The following is a 16,231-nucleotide window of genomic DNA, read 5'->3' on the forward strand; positions in this document are numbered from 1 at the left end:
TCTCTATGCAATTCTGATTCCGATGCAAGACTTATGAGAGGGGAAAAATCAATATCATCTGGATGCAGACTTGAATTTGCAAACTAAGACTGCATTTCTCAATGATGCAATGTCAGATACAATGCACTTAACGGAGCTAGTGACGTCACTGTGAGGGCTAGGGTTAAGTGTGGGCATTACACAGCATTGCGTGCAGCTCAGATTGCAACTGCACCAAGTCTGCATCAAGACCCCTCTCGAAAAACTCTACAATATAAACACAACAGATATAAAGCAAATAATTACCTTTTCTTTTTATCCAAAAACTGCCTTCCATAGTTATGCATTACATATACATACCCAGCAGGAGATTGTTTAATCAGAAATTAACCTTATTTGGACCCCTAACCTTCCCAGAAGGAGATTTATAATGATCTTCGTATAGGGTCCATAAAACAGTAAACCCGCTTAACTAGCGCAAGCTATATTAACGAACAAATTAATTAAGGTGCTGCCATGTTTTGTCCCGATTTCCATTTATTTCTCACTGTGTTGTAGTTCATGAGAGACACAAAACATTTGCTCTATTAGACTTCAAGCAGAGAAAAGGAGGATGACAAAACACAGTGAAAGTGAGGTTGTGGGTTAACTCGTCTGCGAATTCCCTCCTCAATTCACTTTGTTCAATCAACTTACTTAATTAGAGCTCTAAATATAGATCCATGATGCTTACTGGAATCAGAAGAGCCGTTTAGTGCTTAGACCAGCTATAGATGACATTCATTTAACAGACGTTCATATTCTGAATCCAGCAGAGCAACGACGACACTACAAAACATTTCATATGTCAGCTAAAGCACCATGAGAGAATCCAAAACAGATGCTCAACCTTCACAGCCATACAAAGCTGGTCGATATTACGCACGGTTTACAAGGCAACTAATGGAAAGTGCAAGCTTGAAAACAGAACCTCCTCTTAACATATAAATCTCTAATAATTCCATTAAACGAAGCTCATACGGTATATATTCTCTGCTAGAAACACCAAAGTCAGAGTTCAATTCCTAGGGAACACATTTACTGACGCATATCTTCAACACGATGTAAATGGCTTCGGATAAAGCGCATGAATAAATGTAATTTGCAATTCACGACTATAAAAATAAATGCTGATCTGACCGCTGTACGCCAAGTGAGTCAAGGCTACCTCCATTATAAAAACCCATTAAAGGAAACTTCAGCGAAAACTAGAAGCCTTATAGCATGTATTAAAAACACTCAATTTGCGACAAGAGTAATAAATAAAAAGCTTAAGACCAAGAGGATAATTTCAAGCATTTTAATACAAACTTAATAAACTATCAGTCCCTCTTTACATGTAAGACACTGACTCCAAATACTTTGTTATACTATTTGTTTTTGTCAAGTATTGCACAATGTTGGTACAAAATTAATATACGATTACATTTTGTCCATAGTATAGCAAAAATCTTTGAACTCTTAACAGAAAATACAACTCTTGTTTTTTTTCCTCTCTTTTGTCCCCCCCCAGAAAAAGCAAATAAATCCCAACACAATGGAATATTCTGTACACAATCTTTAGAATAGTTGATGTCTTTTTTTTTTTTTTTAAAGATGGATTTCATTTTACAATTTCAATAAAAAAAATATAACAAAAGCTGCTGCAGCCATCACAGATCACTGGAGTAGTAAAAAGATATAAATGCAATATGTCGTAGAAACAATATATACTCTGATATTTTACAAACTTTCTACTAAATTAATTATACAGTTAGAAAAAAGACCGAGAAATCCCTCATTCAGCATTCAGGCCAATCCTTGGAAAAACAAAATTGGCTGTGTAGCTCTACCTTGAATACTATTAGAGGCCTTTGTAGTTTTCTTCTTCATAAAGATATCTTAAAACAGTCAGTAAAAATAATTTTGTGCTTGGTTGGCAAAAGAAAACAACTTAAAAATAACAAAACGAAAAAAAAAACAATGCGAGTTTAGATAACTAAGCTTGATTGTACAACAAGCTTAATCGTAAAAAAGAATGACAAAAAAATACTCAAGGGAACCACATGGTTCACCCTCGGGCTCATCGTTTGACTTTTTCACCAGGACTTTACAGTGTTGCTTTTCGATTTTTCCATTTTTTTGTGTGTTTTTGTTTTATCGAATTTCCCAAACATGAACACTTGCTCCCCCCTGTCACATATCTGTGGTCGTTAGTAGTGTCCGTCTGGTTTTCTAGTTGGCCATCACTGGCTGGAATTGCTGGTTAGAATACTGCATGTTGCTCAAGCTGAAATTCAGACTGTCCATGAGGGACTTCTCATTAAGGCCCCCATAGGCTGCAAACACGTCGAAGGCATTATTGTAGGGGAGAGGGCTGAGATTGAGGGACGTTTCCCCGGGGAACATTGCACTTGGGCTGCCCTGCCCCTGGAGATTGGGAAAGACAAACTCCTTGGCGTTCGGAGACAGGGCAGAGGGCTTCTGCGGCTGAGCGCCGACGCCGTATAGAGAATGCATCGATGTGGACATGGCTTTCTGCTTCAGGAGGTTGTTTACATTCAGGCCCAGGTTGGTGGGGGAGTTTCGGGTCACCTTATTGGCGTTGCGCCCATTGCTTTTCATTTTCGTGGAGCCAAATTTAGTGGCGGCGAAGGTGGCAGTGGTGAAGGTTAGAGGTTGCGTGGAACGGCGCATAAACGTCGGGCTGACTGCGGCCGACTGGCCGAACGGTGGGGACGGGGAACTGGAGGTGGGGGACATGCCGACAGGCTCGCTAATAGGCATGAAGACCTGCGCCTCGGGGTTAAAGCTGTTCTTGATCTCCTTGTCCAACTCCAGCCCGTTATCGTTACTGTCATCCACATAGAGCACCTTGACGGGTCCCTTCTCCCCAATCTGATAAGACACCTCGAAAGGATCGATCCAGACGCTGAGGTCCTGAGGCAGGTTGTTGCGGACATCCTCAATGTCCAACCCACTTTCTTTGGCTGCTTGCTCTACAACTGGGTCCACTTTCTCCCCAACGTGTATACACCTGAATCCAGACCCTTTGTATGGCTTGTCCGGGTACCAGTGTCCCTCGTATTTCTGTTTCAGCTGTCGCTCTAACTCCTCGCCGAAGATGTTGACACGTCGCCTGGGCAGCTTGTTGTACAAGTACGAAATGATGAAGTTGAGTGCTACTTGGATTTCAAGCTGCATAGCTGCTGCGCTGCCCTGGAGTATCACCGTTGGCTGTTTGAATTCTCCTATTGTGTCGTAAGCCACCAGAGGGCAAGGCTCGGCTGGAGCCAGGCAAATAAACAGAAACCTGGGGGAAACGGTTCAAAAACAAAGTGCTGGTTGCAGAGGGAACGTCTCGGTCCACAAATGGCTGCTGTGGTTCCTAGAGAAAAGCAACAAAACAATAATATGAATATCCTCGGCTCAATTTTCTGCACTGGAAATAACAAACTGGAACATGGTTCCATCTGTCAGCCTTCTTAAAGGGATAGTTCACACAGGACAATTTAAATTCTGTCATCATTGAATTGTCTTAAAGTGGTTCCATACCATAAAGAGTTTCCTTTTTCTATTGAACACAAAATATGACATAACTACTGACATCCATACTAGGTTACATCAATCGTTACATGTTTCCATATATTTCAAAATATATTAGTTTGTGTTCAACAGAAAATAGAAACTCAAACAGGTTTGATGATTGGGTAAATGTCGATCTCTCCCTTTAATAGACAGCTCATTAAAATAGCTCGACTGTTTTCGTCAAACGGACTCGCAGGCACACAAACTACTCCAAACACAACACGCTTCAACGCGCTGGTTAAATTTTCCACCTTGTTGTGTTAAGGTTGTCCAATTATCGCAGTTTACCATTATAGGAAGGATGCACTGGTGCTCGCGGAGCTGATAGGTGGTGTTACGTAATAACTAACATGCCCTGACTAGACCCTGCAAAACTGTAACCAATCCACTGCTGTCGTCATAATCGAAGTGCTTTATCTTTAGCTCGTCAGGCTTGCTTGTAAAACAGACGCTGTCGTGAGGAAATCAGACACAAGAATGCGAGACTTTAATAATTAAACCTGAAGGTGTCACGAGGAGAAATGAAAACCAGTCAGCACGCGCACACACACGCGCACATACATACACAAGCGTACCACCGTCGATGAAGACAGCTAAAATAGAAATGCGCTTGAATCTTAAGTCAAACTGATGAAATGTTAATTGTATGCGTTCGGTTACAAAACAAAAGGGCGAAGTTTTCGTTCTTCAGCACATTTAACGCGACCATAAGACGTCAACGATCCTATCGTCGCTCCCACCCAGTTCACAGGGCAGATTAAAGCGTCCGAGGACATAATGTACACTTTAAAAACACACACATACAAACTGTATATCCACCGTATGCATGAAATACATCAAATAACCAGCATTTACGTGAAAACAATGACGTAAATGCTGCATTTTGAGCAATTCTAACTCGATATACGTGCTAATCTAACGTCTTATTCAATGCTATTTGTATTTCCATGTGAATACTGTATGGCTTACAGTGTAATAGGGTGTTTTGCCATAGTTGGCAATCCTTCCCAGCTCTTTAAGTCCACAGCCCACGACTGACGCAGCAAGCTGCCTTCATTTAAATTCTCTTAAGGTTTCACTAAACTATTTCAGACAACGGATTGCAGTCAGACACCATATTAACTGATCTAATCAAAATAGACGAGCTAAAACTAAAGCAACACAACACACAAAAAAACGAAATACTTACTTGTTTACAAAACGACGATTTTCAGTAGTTGCAGTAGCCTCAACTAGTGCAAATAGAAAAATGATCATATAAATACTGTCTTCACATTAAGTTAACATAAAGGTATTCCAGTTGGTAGACTTTTGAAATGTTTTCTTCTCTTCTTGTCTTGCTCCCAGTTTGTCAGTAAGGTATTTGCAGTTTCACCTTCCCAATAAGCTCCTCCACCCCCTCTTCTCTGGGTGTTTTACAATTTCGTCCCCTACTGCTGTCATCCGCCTCTATTTATAGTTTTCCTCCGCCACGGGCACGCGGTGGGCGGTGATGCGGTTCCAAAGGTCACAACAATACGAACGTCGAATGCGTACACGTGATTGGTCAGTGCCGAGCAAGGGGCGGGCTTTACATTTGACGTCCCTTATTCCAATTCGCTAACTTAGCCGTCAAACAAAGAGGGGGTCGATTTAATACACTTACGTTGAGCCCGTCATAAAGGCGCTTTGACGTCACGCGTTACCTAGTACCACAAAAAAGACAGGCTATTCATGGAGGGATCGTATATCATTTGCATGTTCATATTTCGCAAACATGACTGTTAAAGCGACATTTATGCCCCCAACTAGATCAAATGACTGAATAAATATAAAGGCTAAGTAGTGAGCTGACACAGCAGATGAGCAAAGCTTTAAAACAACCTTAGCTAATCTGTTTATCTCTGTTTTGCATGGTTAAACGTGAACAGGCTGCTGTCTTCGAGAGGGAATCAGTGTTATGAAATAGACGACAGAAAACGACGAGATGATACGTGCCGAGGTAAAGAAATAGCCCAGGGAACTTTTTTTTTTTTCCAGGAACAGACGTGCATCTTATACATTTACAGGTCAACACACGTTTCTATACACACCTATAGTAACAGTTGACATGTTTGTGTTATTATTTTTATACAATACATAATATGAATTACATTGCAAATGAAAAAGATACGACAGAGAGAAACAGAAATAAATAATAAAGAACATGAAATAAACTTAAGGGGAAGATCCAATTACTGTATATAAATTAAAGCCATTACAAGATGAAATAATTCTGCTTGCTTTCTTATATTCAGATAATAAAATTATATTTAAATAATAACTAAATTCTTGCAAAAAACAGTAAAATATGGTTTGCTATTAGTAAATGTGCATTTGTGGATTTACTGTATGTATATATATATATATATATATATATATATATATATATATATATATATATATATATATATATATATATATATATATATATATACAATTGCATATAATATAATATTGATATAATTTAGAATTAAATAGCATGTTTTAAACCTGTTTAATAGTTTATCAAATATTTGGTTTATGCTGGAAATATGTTGTGGTACAGTAACAACATAGTAAAACAACTGTAGAAAATAGATTATGTCCTTGCAGAAAATTTGTACTGCCATATCATATTTATACATACAGTTGAAGTCAGAATTATTAGCCCCCTTGTTTATATTTTCCCCCAGTTTCTGTTTAACGGAGAGCAGATTTTTTTTCAACACATTTCCAAACATAATAGTTTTAGTAACTCATTTCTAATAACTGATGTATTTTATCTTTGCCATGATGACAGTAAATAATAATTATTTTTCAAGACACTTCTATACAGCTTAAAGTGACATTTAAAGGCTTAACTAGGTTAATTACGTTAACTAGGCAGGTTAGGGTAATTAGGCAAGTTATTGAATAATGATAGTTTATTCTGTAGACTATCGAAAAAATATATATAGCTTAAAGGGGCTAATAATTTTGGCAATAAAATAGCTTTTAAAAAATTAAAAACTGATTTTATTCTGGCTGAAATAAAACAAATAAGACTTTTTTCAGAAAAAAAAAAATCAGACATACTGTGAAAATTTCCTTGTTCTGCTAAACATAATTTGGGAAATATTTAAAAAAGGAAAAAATTCAAAGGGGGGCTAATAATTCTGATTTGTATACTGAATTCTGAACTGTATATACACACCATAATAATATAATTTATGAATAATTCCTTAATACAGACTAATTTGTAATGGAAACAAAGTAAAGCAAATTTTATTCTGCCAGGATAGTACCCAATTATTAATATTTGTTTACAGCAAAGAGATACAATAAGATGGATTGAACAGCATTTTAATAAGTTTTAATACTCAAACTAGTTTCTGATAACTCTAAATCCTTTAAAATAATTCAGTAAAATATAAAAAATCTGGATGCAATCACAATATAAAAATGTAAGGCTTCATTCTCTGTATTATTATAACAAATTTTAACTGGATTTTTGCACCGCTTTCTTTAGAAGACTTATCTGTACAATTATAGTTCTTAATAATAATTAGCAATTACTTCTGATTTTCTGCCATTTTGAAGATACTGTATCTCTGGCCTTTTTAATGCAGTGTAGCTAATTTAGTTGACGTCACTGTTAGCTGATGAGTGCAATTCAAATAAGGATCACACATCACATTATTATCTGCCTGGGCAACCGGTCTTAATGATGAGGATATAATGGGACAGGAACGGACCAAGGGTATGACTCAGTTAGACATCGCTCTGAAAGCGCACTCCCTGTTATTTATACAGCAAACAACCAACCAAAAGCCAGTCATGTGTTGGTCTGGCCAGAGGATTGGAGTATGAAAGGCCACCGAGATAAAGATTCGCATGTACTCGTCACTGTTTTATTGTACTTTGGTGTTAGAAACTACCTTCCACAGCAAATGGCTTCAAACTTCAAATGATATGTAAATGAGTTCACAACTGCCCCGGTGAAAAAAGCTTTGTCTTCACTCTTTGTGCTGCCAGTTTCAGAGCTTCTGTTCATGCGGTTTCATTCAAAAACCTTTCTATATATGCTGTATGAATGAGTTTAACTTTCTACAGGTGCAAAGAGTGATTTATTTTTCTAAATGTTATCAAATCAAGTAAATGATTGAAAAAAATGCAGCCTTAAACATGGATTTACAGTATTTGACTTTTTATTACAACTTTTAAATGTTATTTTAAATTGAAATACAAAAAAAAAAAAAATAGAAAAATGTCTGTCTATCTATCCTTCTATCCATCTAACTATCTATCGATCTATCAATCTATCTATCTATCTATCTATCTATCTATCTATCTATCTATCTATCTATCTATCTATCTATCTATCTATCTATCTATCTATCTATCTATCTATCTATCTATCTATCTTTCTATCTATCTATCTTGACATATTCTCACCCATATCTGTCACCCATATTGACAGAACAACATAACATTTTTGCGATTACTGAAATATCACATGGTCCTAAGTGTTCAGACCCTTTTTTTCCTATTTAGTAGAAGCAGCCTTTTGATCTAATACAGCCGTAAGTCTTTTTGGGAAAGATGCAACAAGTTTTTCATACCTGGATTTTGGGATCCTCTGCCATTCCCCCTTGCAGATGCTCTCCAGTTCTGTCAGATTGGATGGTAAATGTTGGCGGACAGCCATTTATAGGTTTCTCCACAAAAAGCTTAATTGGGTTAAAGTCAGGGCTGTGGCTGGGCCATTAAAGAACAAAGAATCAATCCATCCATCCATCTGTCCGTCTATCAGTCTCTGTCTTTCTATATCTACAGTGTGTACGAGATATTCAGACCCTCTAATCTGGCTGTCTGTCTTTTCATCCATCCATCCATCCGTCCGTCCGTCTGTCCATCTGTCTGTCTGTCTCTGTCTATCTGTCTGTCCATCTATCCATCCATCCATCCATCCATCCATCCATCCATCCAGTCTGTCTGTGCCATCAAATCATTTTTCATTTCCCACAAATCTCTGCACTCATCTATCCACCCACCCATGCATGCATCCATTTTTAACATTTCTTATTATTTTCACAAATTAATATTAATATTTTTTAAAATGTGAAACGTTTATCAACAATTTGAGTTTTACCAAAATTATTGAATTTGTTATATAATTCAATTTAATTCCTGTTAAAATGTAAACATGCAGAATCTATCTATATCAAAACAAAATAAACAGGCTTCAGCAGAGAGGTACTGTAAGACTGTATTAATGTTTCAGTCCGCATATTCTACTGCAAACAGCAGGCCGCTATACCTGTTTTGTGTGTGTGTTGCTCTTATCATGGAATGTCATGCGTTTAATCCTCTACCTGCACCTTTAAACGCAATATAAATCAGATTTTATTATTACGATAGGGGACATGCTATGCTGTAGCACAATAGGAACAGTGCTCATGTGTTTTCTGTGCCTAATGGCCTGTGATTTTTCTGCCCCACTGCAGCGAGGAGAAAAGCAGACTAATTTCCTGGGAAAAGCAAAGCTGAATTCTGTTCCCTGATTGGATGCACTGCTGGTTTTTCATATGAGAGTCACGCGTAAACATGCACACACATATCCAGAAAGCACAAGGTAAACCCATGCAACCTCAAGTCTCTCTTTCCCTCTCCTAGCTACCGGTCTTGAAGGAAGAACTTTTGACATTGGCGAGTGCTGAGACTTAACATGGAGTTCAGAGGCGGGTTTGCACAACAAACAGATGTTCTTTGATGTCAGCTGCAGTGAGGGGGAGGCGAAAAAATGGGAACGCTAAAAAGAAGTAGGAGGAAGGTGTCAGAACTCTAATCACCAGCCAGCGCACAGAAAGAAATCTATTGTATCTCGTAGCGCAAACACTGGGTTGTATTCACCATAACCTTGGCTTTTATACAAGATTACATTTATTCCATTGGTTATATCATTAAGAATTTGTGACTGGTATGTTTGATATAGTATTCAAAGAATTGAACAGCATGGCTTACACCTGTTAAACCCTTTAAAGGCCTCTCATTGAAATATTCGTTTGGAGTTTTACTACAATATTATAAGACTTTAATGACATATAATATAATGTATGTCAATGAAGTTACCATATATGCTTGATTAAGAGTGTATAAATTACAAAATATTTGGTTTATGCTGAAAAATGTGCTAATATGTTAAAGTAATAGCATAGTAAAAAAAGAAAAGGGATTATGTTCTGGCAGAACGTTATTATTCATTCATTTTCCTTCAGCTTAGTCTCTTTTGTATCAGGGGTCGGTGAACCGCAAACTATACCAGCATATGTTTTAAACAGCGGATGCCCTTCCAGCCACAACCAACCCAGTACAGGGAAACACCCATATACTCTCGCATTCACACACATAAATTACAGCCAATTTAGTTTATTTAATTCACTTAAAGTGCATGTGGGAAACTGGAGCACATGGAGGAAACCCGCACAAACATGGGGAGAACATGCAAACTCCTCATAGAAATACCAACTGGCTCAGCCGGGGTTCGAACCAGTGACGTTCTTACTGTGAGGTGACAGTGCTAACTAATGAACCACTGTGCCACCAATGGAGGGTCTCACACCAGAAGCGTCGCTCGGCGACACGCCACAAAACATAAAAATAAACATTTTGAATATGCGCATAAAAATCGGTTGATGGAAACGCCAAGATAAATGTTGAAAATGCGCATTAAAAACATATGTGCATAACTGAGTAGTATACATTTTTTAAGAAAAGCTAAGAAAAGATAAGAAAAGCTGCGCATAAACTTCAATGGAAAGACTTGAACTAATTCCAGTATGCGCATTAAAAAAGCCACGTGATTTCGGTATAAGAGATCATGTGATGGTAAAAATGTGAGTGAATGGACAAACCAGCAGGCTGAGCACATTGTAAAACATCTGAAATGTTGTCAGTATATAGTCAGTATCTTGGTATTAGTGTTATTATATTATTAATGACCTCCAGAATCAAGAGGGTCTGTGCTCCGGGTCTCACGACTTCAAACACCAACACGCATTCACTGCGTGTCAAGATTGCTTTCTTAGGTGCAAGTCATTTATAAAATAAAGAAATGATTCACGCAGCTTTTCTTATAGCAGCAAATTCCGTTTTTACTGTTGACATTTGGCACCAGTTAATCAGGAAGAGATGATTTTTTTCGCTTTGACTAGTGGGATGGAAACCCTGCTTTATTTGCACATCTTTTATGCGATAATCCAATTTTGCACATAAAGTTAATTCGCATTTTTGGATGGAACATAGCTATTGACATCTTCACATGTTTTTTTCATGGCAGTTACTCAGTGTCGCCCCCTATTGATCAAAATAATAGTACAATGGCATATTAGAGCATATGAAAGTCTACATAACTCGTACGTTACATAACGGCTGTACCTTCATAGTCAGCCAAGATGTCCTCATTGGAGTATGTTCAATCACAAAATTAATAAATAAATGTTGCCCAGTAATATCTACCAAAAATCTTGACATTTTAAGCTTTTAAATGATATATTGTATACCCTGTTAGACATTAGCCCCTTTCACACATACAGACCTTTCCGGAAAATTACCGGCAATTTTCCGGAAAGGTTGTATGTGTGAACAGGTCCTTTTTGAAAATACCGGTAAATTCGTTCTGGCTATTTTCCGGAAAGAAAAGTTGTAACATTACCGGCAATTTGCCGGAATGCTGCGCTGTGTGAATGCAGAAGGAAGACTGCCGTAATAAGCGCGTGCACGTCTAGAACGTGCTGACGTGAGAAGTCTGCTTTAGCCAATCACAACAGTCAGACGCATTTACGTCCGCGCGGTTTGTGAGAATAAAAGCCTTTGAATATTTTTCCAGACGCATTTAGCTGCTAGAAGTTAGTCAGATCACGTTTATATGTTCTTCTTAATGCCAACTGTGTAAATCATCATCGATGAGATGCTTATGAGCTGTTGTTTGTTTACCTTCAAGCTTTGCGTGCGCCTGTGAAACGGCCTGTGAGCGCCTGCACACGCACATGTTATGAACATCTCGACATGCGAAAGTGATCCTGCGAAAGTTGTTCACAATATTGATCATCCACAGAGTTTGTAATTTAGTCAAATGTTTACAAATACAAGCGCAGCCGTTTAAAGCTCATTTCAGATGTCAGAATTTACCGGTATTTTGGAATGGATGTGTGAATGCTCTTTTCTGGAAAATTTCCATAACGTCCTCGCCTGTGTGAACAGCGCTTTTTTGAATATACCGGTAAAGTGGTTCCGGAAATTTTCCAGATATTTACCGGTATCACTGTGTGAAAGGGGCTATTATCTAGGCTGACAGTTTTGAGCTATTAAAAAAAACAGTAGTAAAGTATTTAGAAGCCATTGATTTATAGTTTTTCATGATTACATGAGGATTTAATTGAAATATAATGAAGTACACTTAAGTATCCCACTGGCAGAAAAAAAATATCCTTTTTAAAAAGAAAACAAAAATTAAATTCGAGTACTTCTCTCATTAAGAATGTATCCAAATAGTTTTGAACTGTGTATTGCCTTGGCGTTTCTTTTTAGGATTACAAAGCTGACAGTGACCTGTTACACTGACCTTATCTTCTCTTTAAATAGGCTTTGAGTCACAGTTACAACGCCGGGGAGCTGATCCAGAGACGTTTGGATGGAAGCTAAATTACACAGGCTGTCAACCAGACCAACATACAGCTCCATTCGGGCGCATGATAAATTATGCAAAAGAGCCTAACAGCACGAAAATGACCGTGCCATTCGCTGTCACTTCAGACAATTTGTATTATGACGTTTCACGAATGCTTGGCCAATTACCCCCAATGGATCTGTTGCATCAATGAAATAACAGTTTATCCAGTTGCTCCACTCCAGCTATGTGATTTAGTTATTCATTAAACCACCCACATCACAAGTGCAGAATACAGCTCGGGATATGTACACTATGAACAGCTCATTTAGGTTAGTGTGTGTATGTGTGTGTCAGCACTGCCTATAAGTTATAGACCCACACGCCTACAAATCTAGTAGTACTTTTCCAAAACAACTGCGCTTACATAACTTGTCACAATTTATTTCCACTGCCGTCAGTCCACAATGTTATTTGTGGAGTAAAACAGTTTTAGAAAGAACTTCTGAAAGCAAAAACTGCTAACATATAACTACAAATACTTTTTTCTATAGCAAATAAATTTAAAGGGGTGGTCCAGAATGTACTTTTAAGGCTTGGTTGTGTTTATAAGATGCAAAGCAATGTATGCTCATGCTTCATTTGTAGAAAGTCACGTTATTTTTTCATATATCTGACTATGATTATATACAGCTACTCAGCTAACATGAAAACGACTGTCATATTTCCTAGTTCCTCCGAAAGAACTGCCCTCAAGGGGCTCTGATTGGTCAGCTAACATAATGTGCTGTGATTCACGGATTGGCTCCACGTCACCAGGAAGCATCACGTCCAGTCACTAGCACGCGCTTTGCCTCTACTGTGTAAATACTGTGTCAGTTTAAGCCTAAATCAGACAGAAAATGACACAGAGGACACAGCTAAACCTCACGCCTGCTCTCTAAAATAAAACTCACAAGTGTCACATACATTCGGAATAAGCATTTGTAGGTAATATGAAATGTTCTCATATCTTTTGTGAGTTTGATATTTGAGATGTAGAACGCAGGGAAAGCGTCTGCATAGAGAGACATGCAAAGCACCAGTGAAGATTGTGGCTGTTTACAGCGGTTTGACTGATAAATATGAATTTGTGGCTAAATTGTTAACGGTGCCAAACAGCATGTCCCATTGTTTACATATTTGTTTACGTTCTCGCTACAACATAGCGATAACTCTAGAAAATGTGCATGTAATTCATCAATTTTAACAAATAAAAATACTTACAGGTTATGGCTCACAAGCCACAGCTTCTATTATGGTTGGAGCTGCTCCTTCTTTCAGGAGTTTTTAGCCGAATCCAGCACTGAAATGAGAGAGATTCTGGAAGTTGTCCTTTGTCAAATGCTTGCTATATATTTTTTTATAATTCTCTGGAATCTAATTGTAAACACTTCTGTCTTTGTGTTGTGTCCTCTGGAAGCCCAAATACAGAAACAGAAGAAGCTCTGTGAAAATAGCAGCATTTGGACGACATTTTAGCTTTCTCTGCTGTAACATTACAGCGCCACTGGCCACGCCCCTTTGCTACACAGGGTGTGTGCGTATGGTGAATGTGCGTAACCTGAAGTGTTTGTGATCTCACTAGCCTGGATGTATTTTTTGTAGTCCTTAAACTTCGTTCGCTGCAGGCTTTGCTAACCTAACTATGTAAAAGCCAACATCTCTCTTTGCAACGAACGTTGAGTGTCTTACATTCGTAGATGTTGTTTATGTTCACACAGCTACATTACACATCAAATAAAGGTTAAAATATCATATCGTAGTGGACCACCCCTTTAATATCAGCCTATATGATATATACTTAAAGTTTGTGTTGGGTGCATGTTATATTTTAAAATTAATCATTTGTTGTAAGTTGCAGTAGCCAAAAATACATTGCATTTGTCTTTTTTTTTAGGCCAAAATCTTTAGAATATTAAGTAAAGATTATGTTACATGAAGATATATTGTAAATTTTCTACTGTAGTTTGTTAGTAATATACATTGTTAAGAGCTTTATTTGGTCAAATGCAAAGCGATTTTCTCATTATTTTGATAACTATTTCAAATAGTTGTTTCTCTGACAAATATTCATTCATTCTCTCATTTACCTTCGGCTTAAGGCTGGTTTATACTTCTGCATCGAGTGATCAGCGTGACCCACGGCACTTGCCTTGCGTGCAGCCTAGGTTGTTATGCTTCTCTGTGTCGAGTTTTTTTGCAGGTGTTTTGTTTTTTCTGAGCATTACAAGTAACTCAAACTCGCTCATTCAGAGACAGGAACTGCCTGACGTGCAACAACTTTAATCATAAGGTTAACATAAAACAAAAGTTTCCATCTAGAGTTCCTTCATAGGACTCGATACTTGTAAACACTTGCACCATCAGGCTTGTGGCTCTCAGCACCGCACACACTCATCATAGCTACCAATCATAGAGCTTGCGGTACGCGTTATTGCATTGTGTAGTTAAATTTTTTGAGAGTTAAGTGTCAGCGTCAGCCATGGCAAGGGCTATGCGACTGCGCAAAGGCTGCGCCAGACCATGTGCGTGCATTTGACGTAGAAGTATTAATAAGCCTTTCATCCAGGGGTGCCCAAACTTTTTCTTATAAAGGGCCAAAAACCAAACTTGCCTGAGGCTTGTGGGCCTACTATAGTAACTATAGTAGTCATGGTTAATTTCCTAATTTATTTAAAAGTATTTAAAAACAGCTAGAAAACATTGCTTTATATTTATTAACTAATACATCATCATTTTATAATGTACATATTACAGTAAAAACAAAACCTCATTTATGACAGAATAGAATTACACTATTTTGTCTTGGTTTGCTTACTGATGTCTTCTGCATCTGCTCTATCCAGTGAGTGACAGTATTTACATTTTTAAAAATATGATTTATTTACAACATTTAATTAAAACATTTTATTCCAGTTTGCTTTTATTGCAGGTTAGCAATAAAACAAACAAACAAATAAACAAACAAACAAAGGTTATTTCAAATTAGAAATTACAATCTCTTTTAAAGGCATTTGCCCCATCCTTCTACATCCATCTCACTCTCTGCCAAATCAAAGGTTACAATGGGCAAACTTTGGCCTACAGGCCCTACTTTGGGCATCTCTGTTTTAGTCCCTAATTTATTAGAGGTCGCCACAGTGGAATGAACCACCGACTATTCCGACATATGTTTTACGTAGTGTATGCCTTTCTAGCCGCAACCCAGTACTGAGAAACACCCACACACTCTAGCATTCACACACACACTGATACACTACAGGCAGTATATTTATCCAATTCACCAATAGCACATGTCTTTGGACTGTGGGTGAAACCGAAACACTCAGAGGAAACCCATGTGGATGCGGGGAAAACATGTAAACTCCACACAGACATGCAAATTGCCGAAGCCAGGACTTGAACCGGCGACATTCTTGCTGTGAGGTAACAGTGCCAACCACTGAGCCACTGTGCCGCCCCAGCCAAATATTTTAGCATTCTAAACCATATATGGAAAGCCGTTTCTTAATATCTCCATTGAAAAACTTGACGCTTATTGGTTTTCTGTTCCACGGTCACATTTTAAATGTGTATTAATGTTCATTTCAAATTCATTTCTAACATTTTAATATTTTTCTTGCAGGAGAAATTCACGTTATTGGCCTCCTTTATCATAAACCTTTTCCACTATACTACTCCACAATATGAAAAATCTATTATTATACTTTTCATTTTAGCCTAAGATCATAAAGGTATTGATTTGTTTTCGATAAAAGATGTACACAGAAATATCTCTTTAGTTCAGGCCTGTTTCCAACTCTGAAGGGTTTCTCAACAATAGCAGCTCCGATCTCAGTTACAGTTTAATCAGATCTCCATTAGATGACTGACATTGCAGCTTTAACTGGTCAGCTGCCATTGTGTTGAAGGAAAGATGCAATAAAATCTCTCACACACTCATATTATCTCACACTG

The 16,231-nt window shown here is 37.8% G+C and overlaps 1 protein-coding gene across 1 annotated transcript; it reads right to left on the reverse strand.

Annotated features, from left to right (window-relative positions):
• Positions 1-1,304: 1,304 nt before the first annotated feature.
• On the reverse strand, positions 1,305-4,885 carry tob1a (transducer of ERBB2, 1a). Its single transcript, NM_198363.1, is given in 2 exon segments — positions 1,305-3,385; positions 4,775-4,885. A coding segment is annotated over 1 exon segment (969 nt). The 5' UTR covers positions 3,202-3,385; positions 4,775-4,885; the 3' UTR covers positions 1,305-2,232.
• Between the last annotated feature and the right edge of the window lie 11,346 nt (positions 4,886-16,231).

Source organism: Danio rerio, chromosome 3, assembly GCF_049306965.1.
Source record: "Danio rerio strain Tuebingen ecotype United States chromosome 3, GRCz12tu, whole genome shotgun sequence".
Taxonomy (NCBI): Eukaryota; Metazoa; Chordata; class Actinopteri; order Cypriniformes; family Danionidae; genus Danio; species Danio rerio.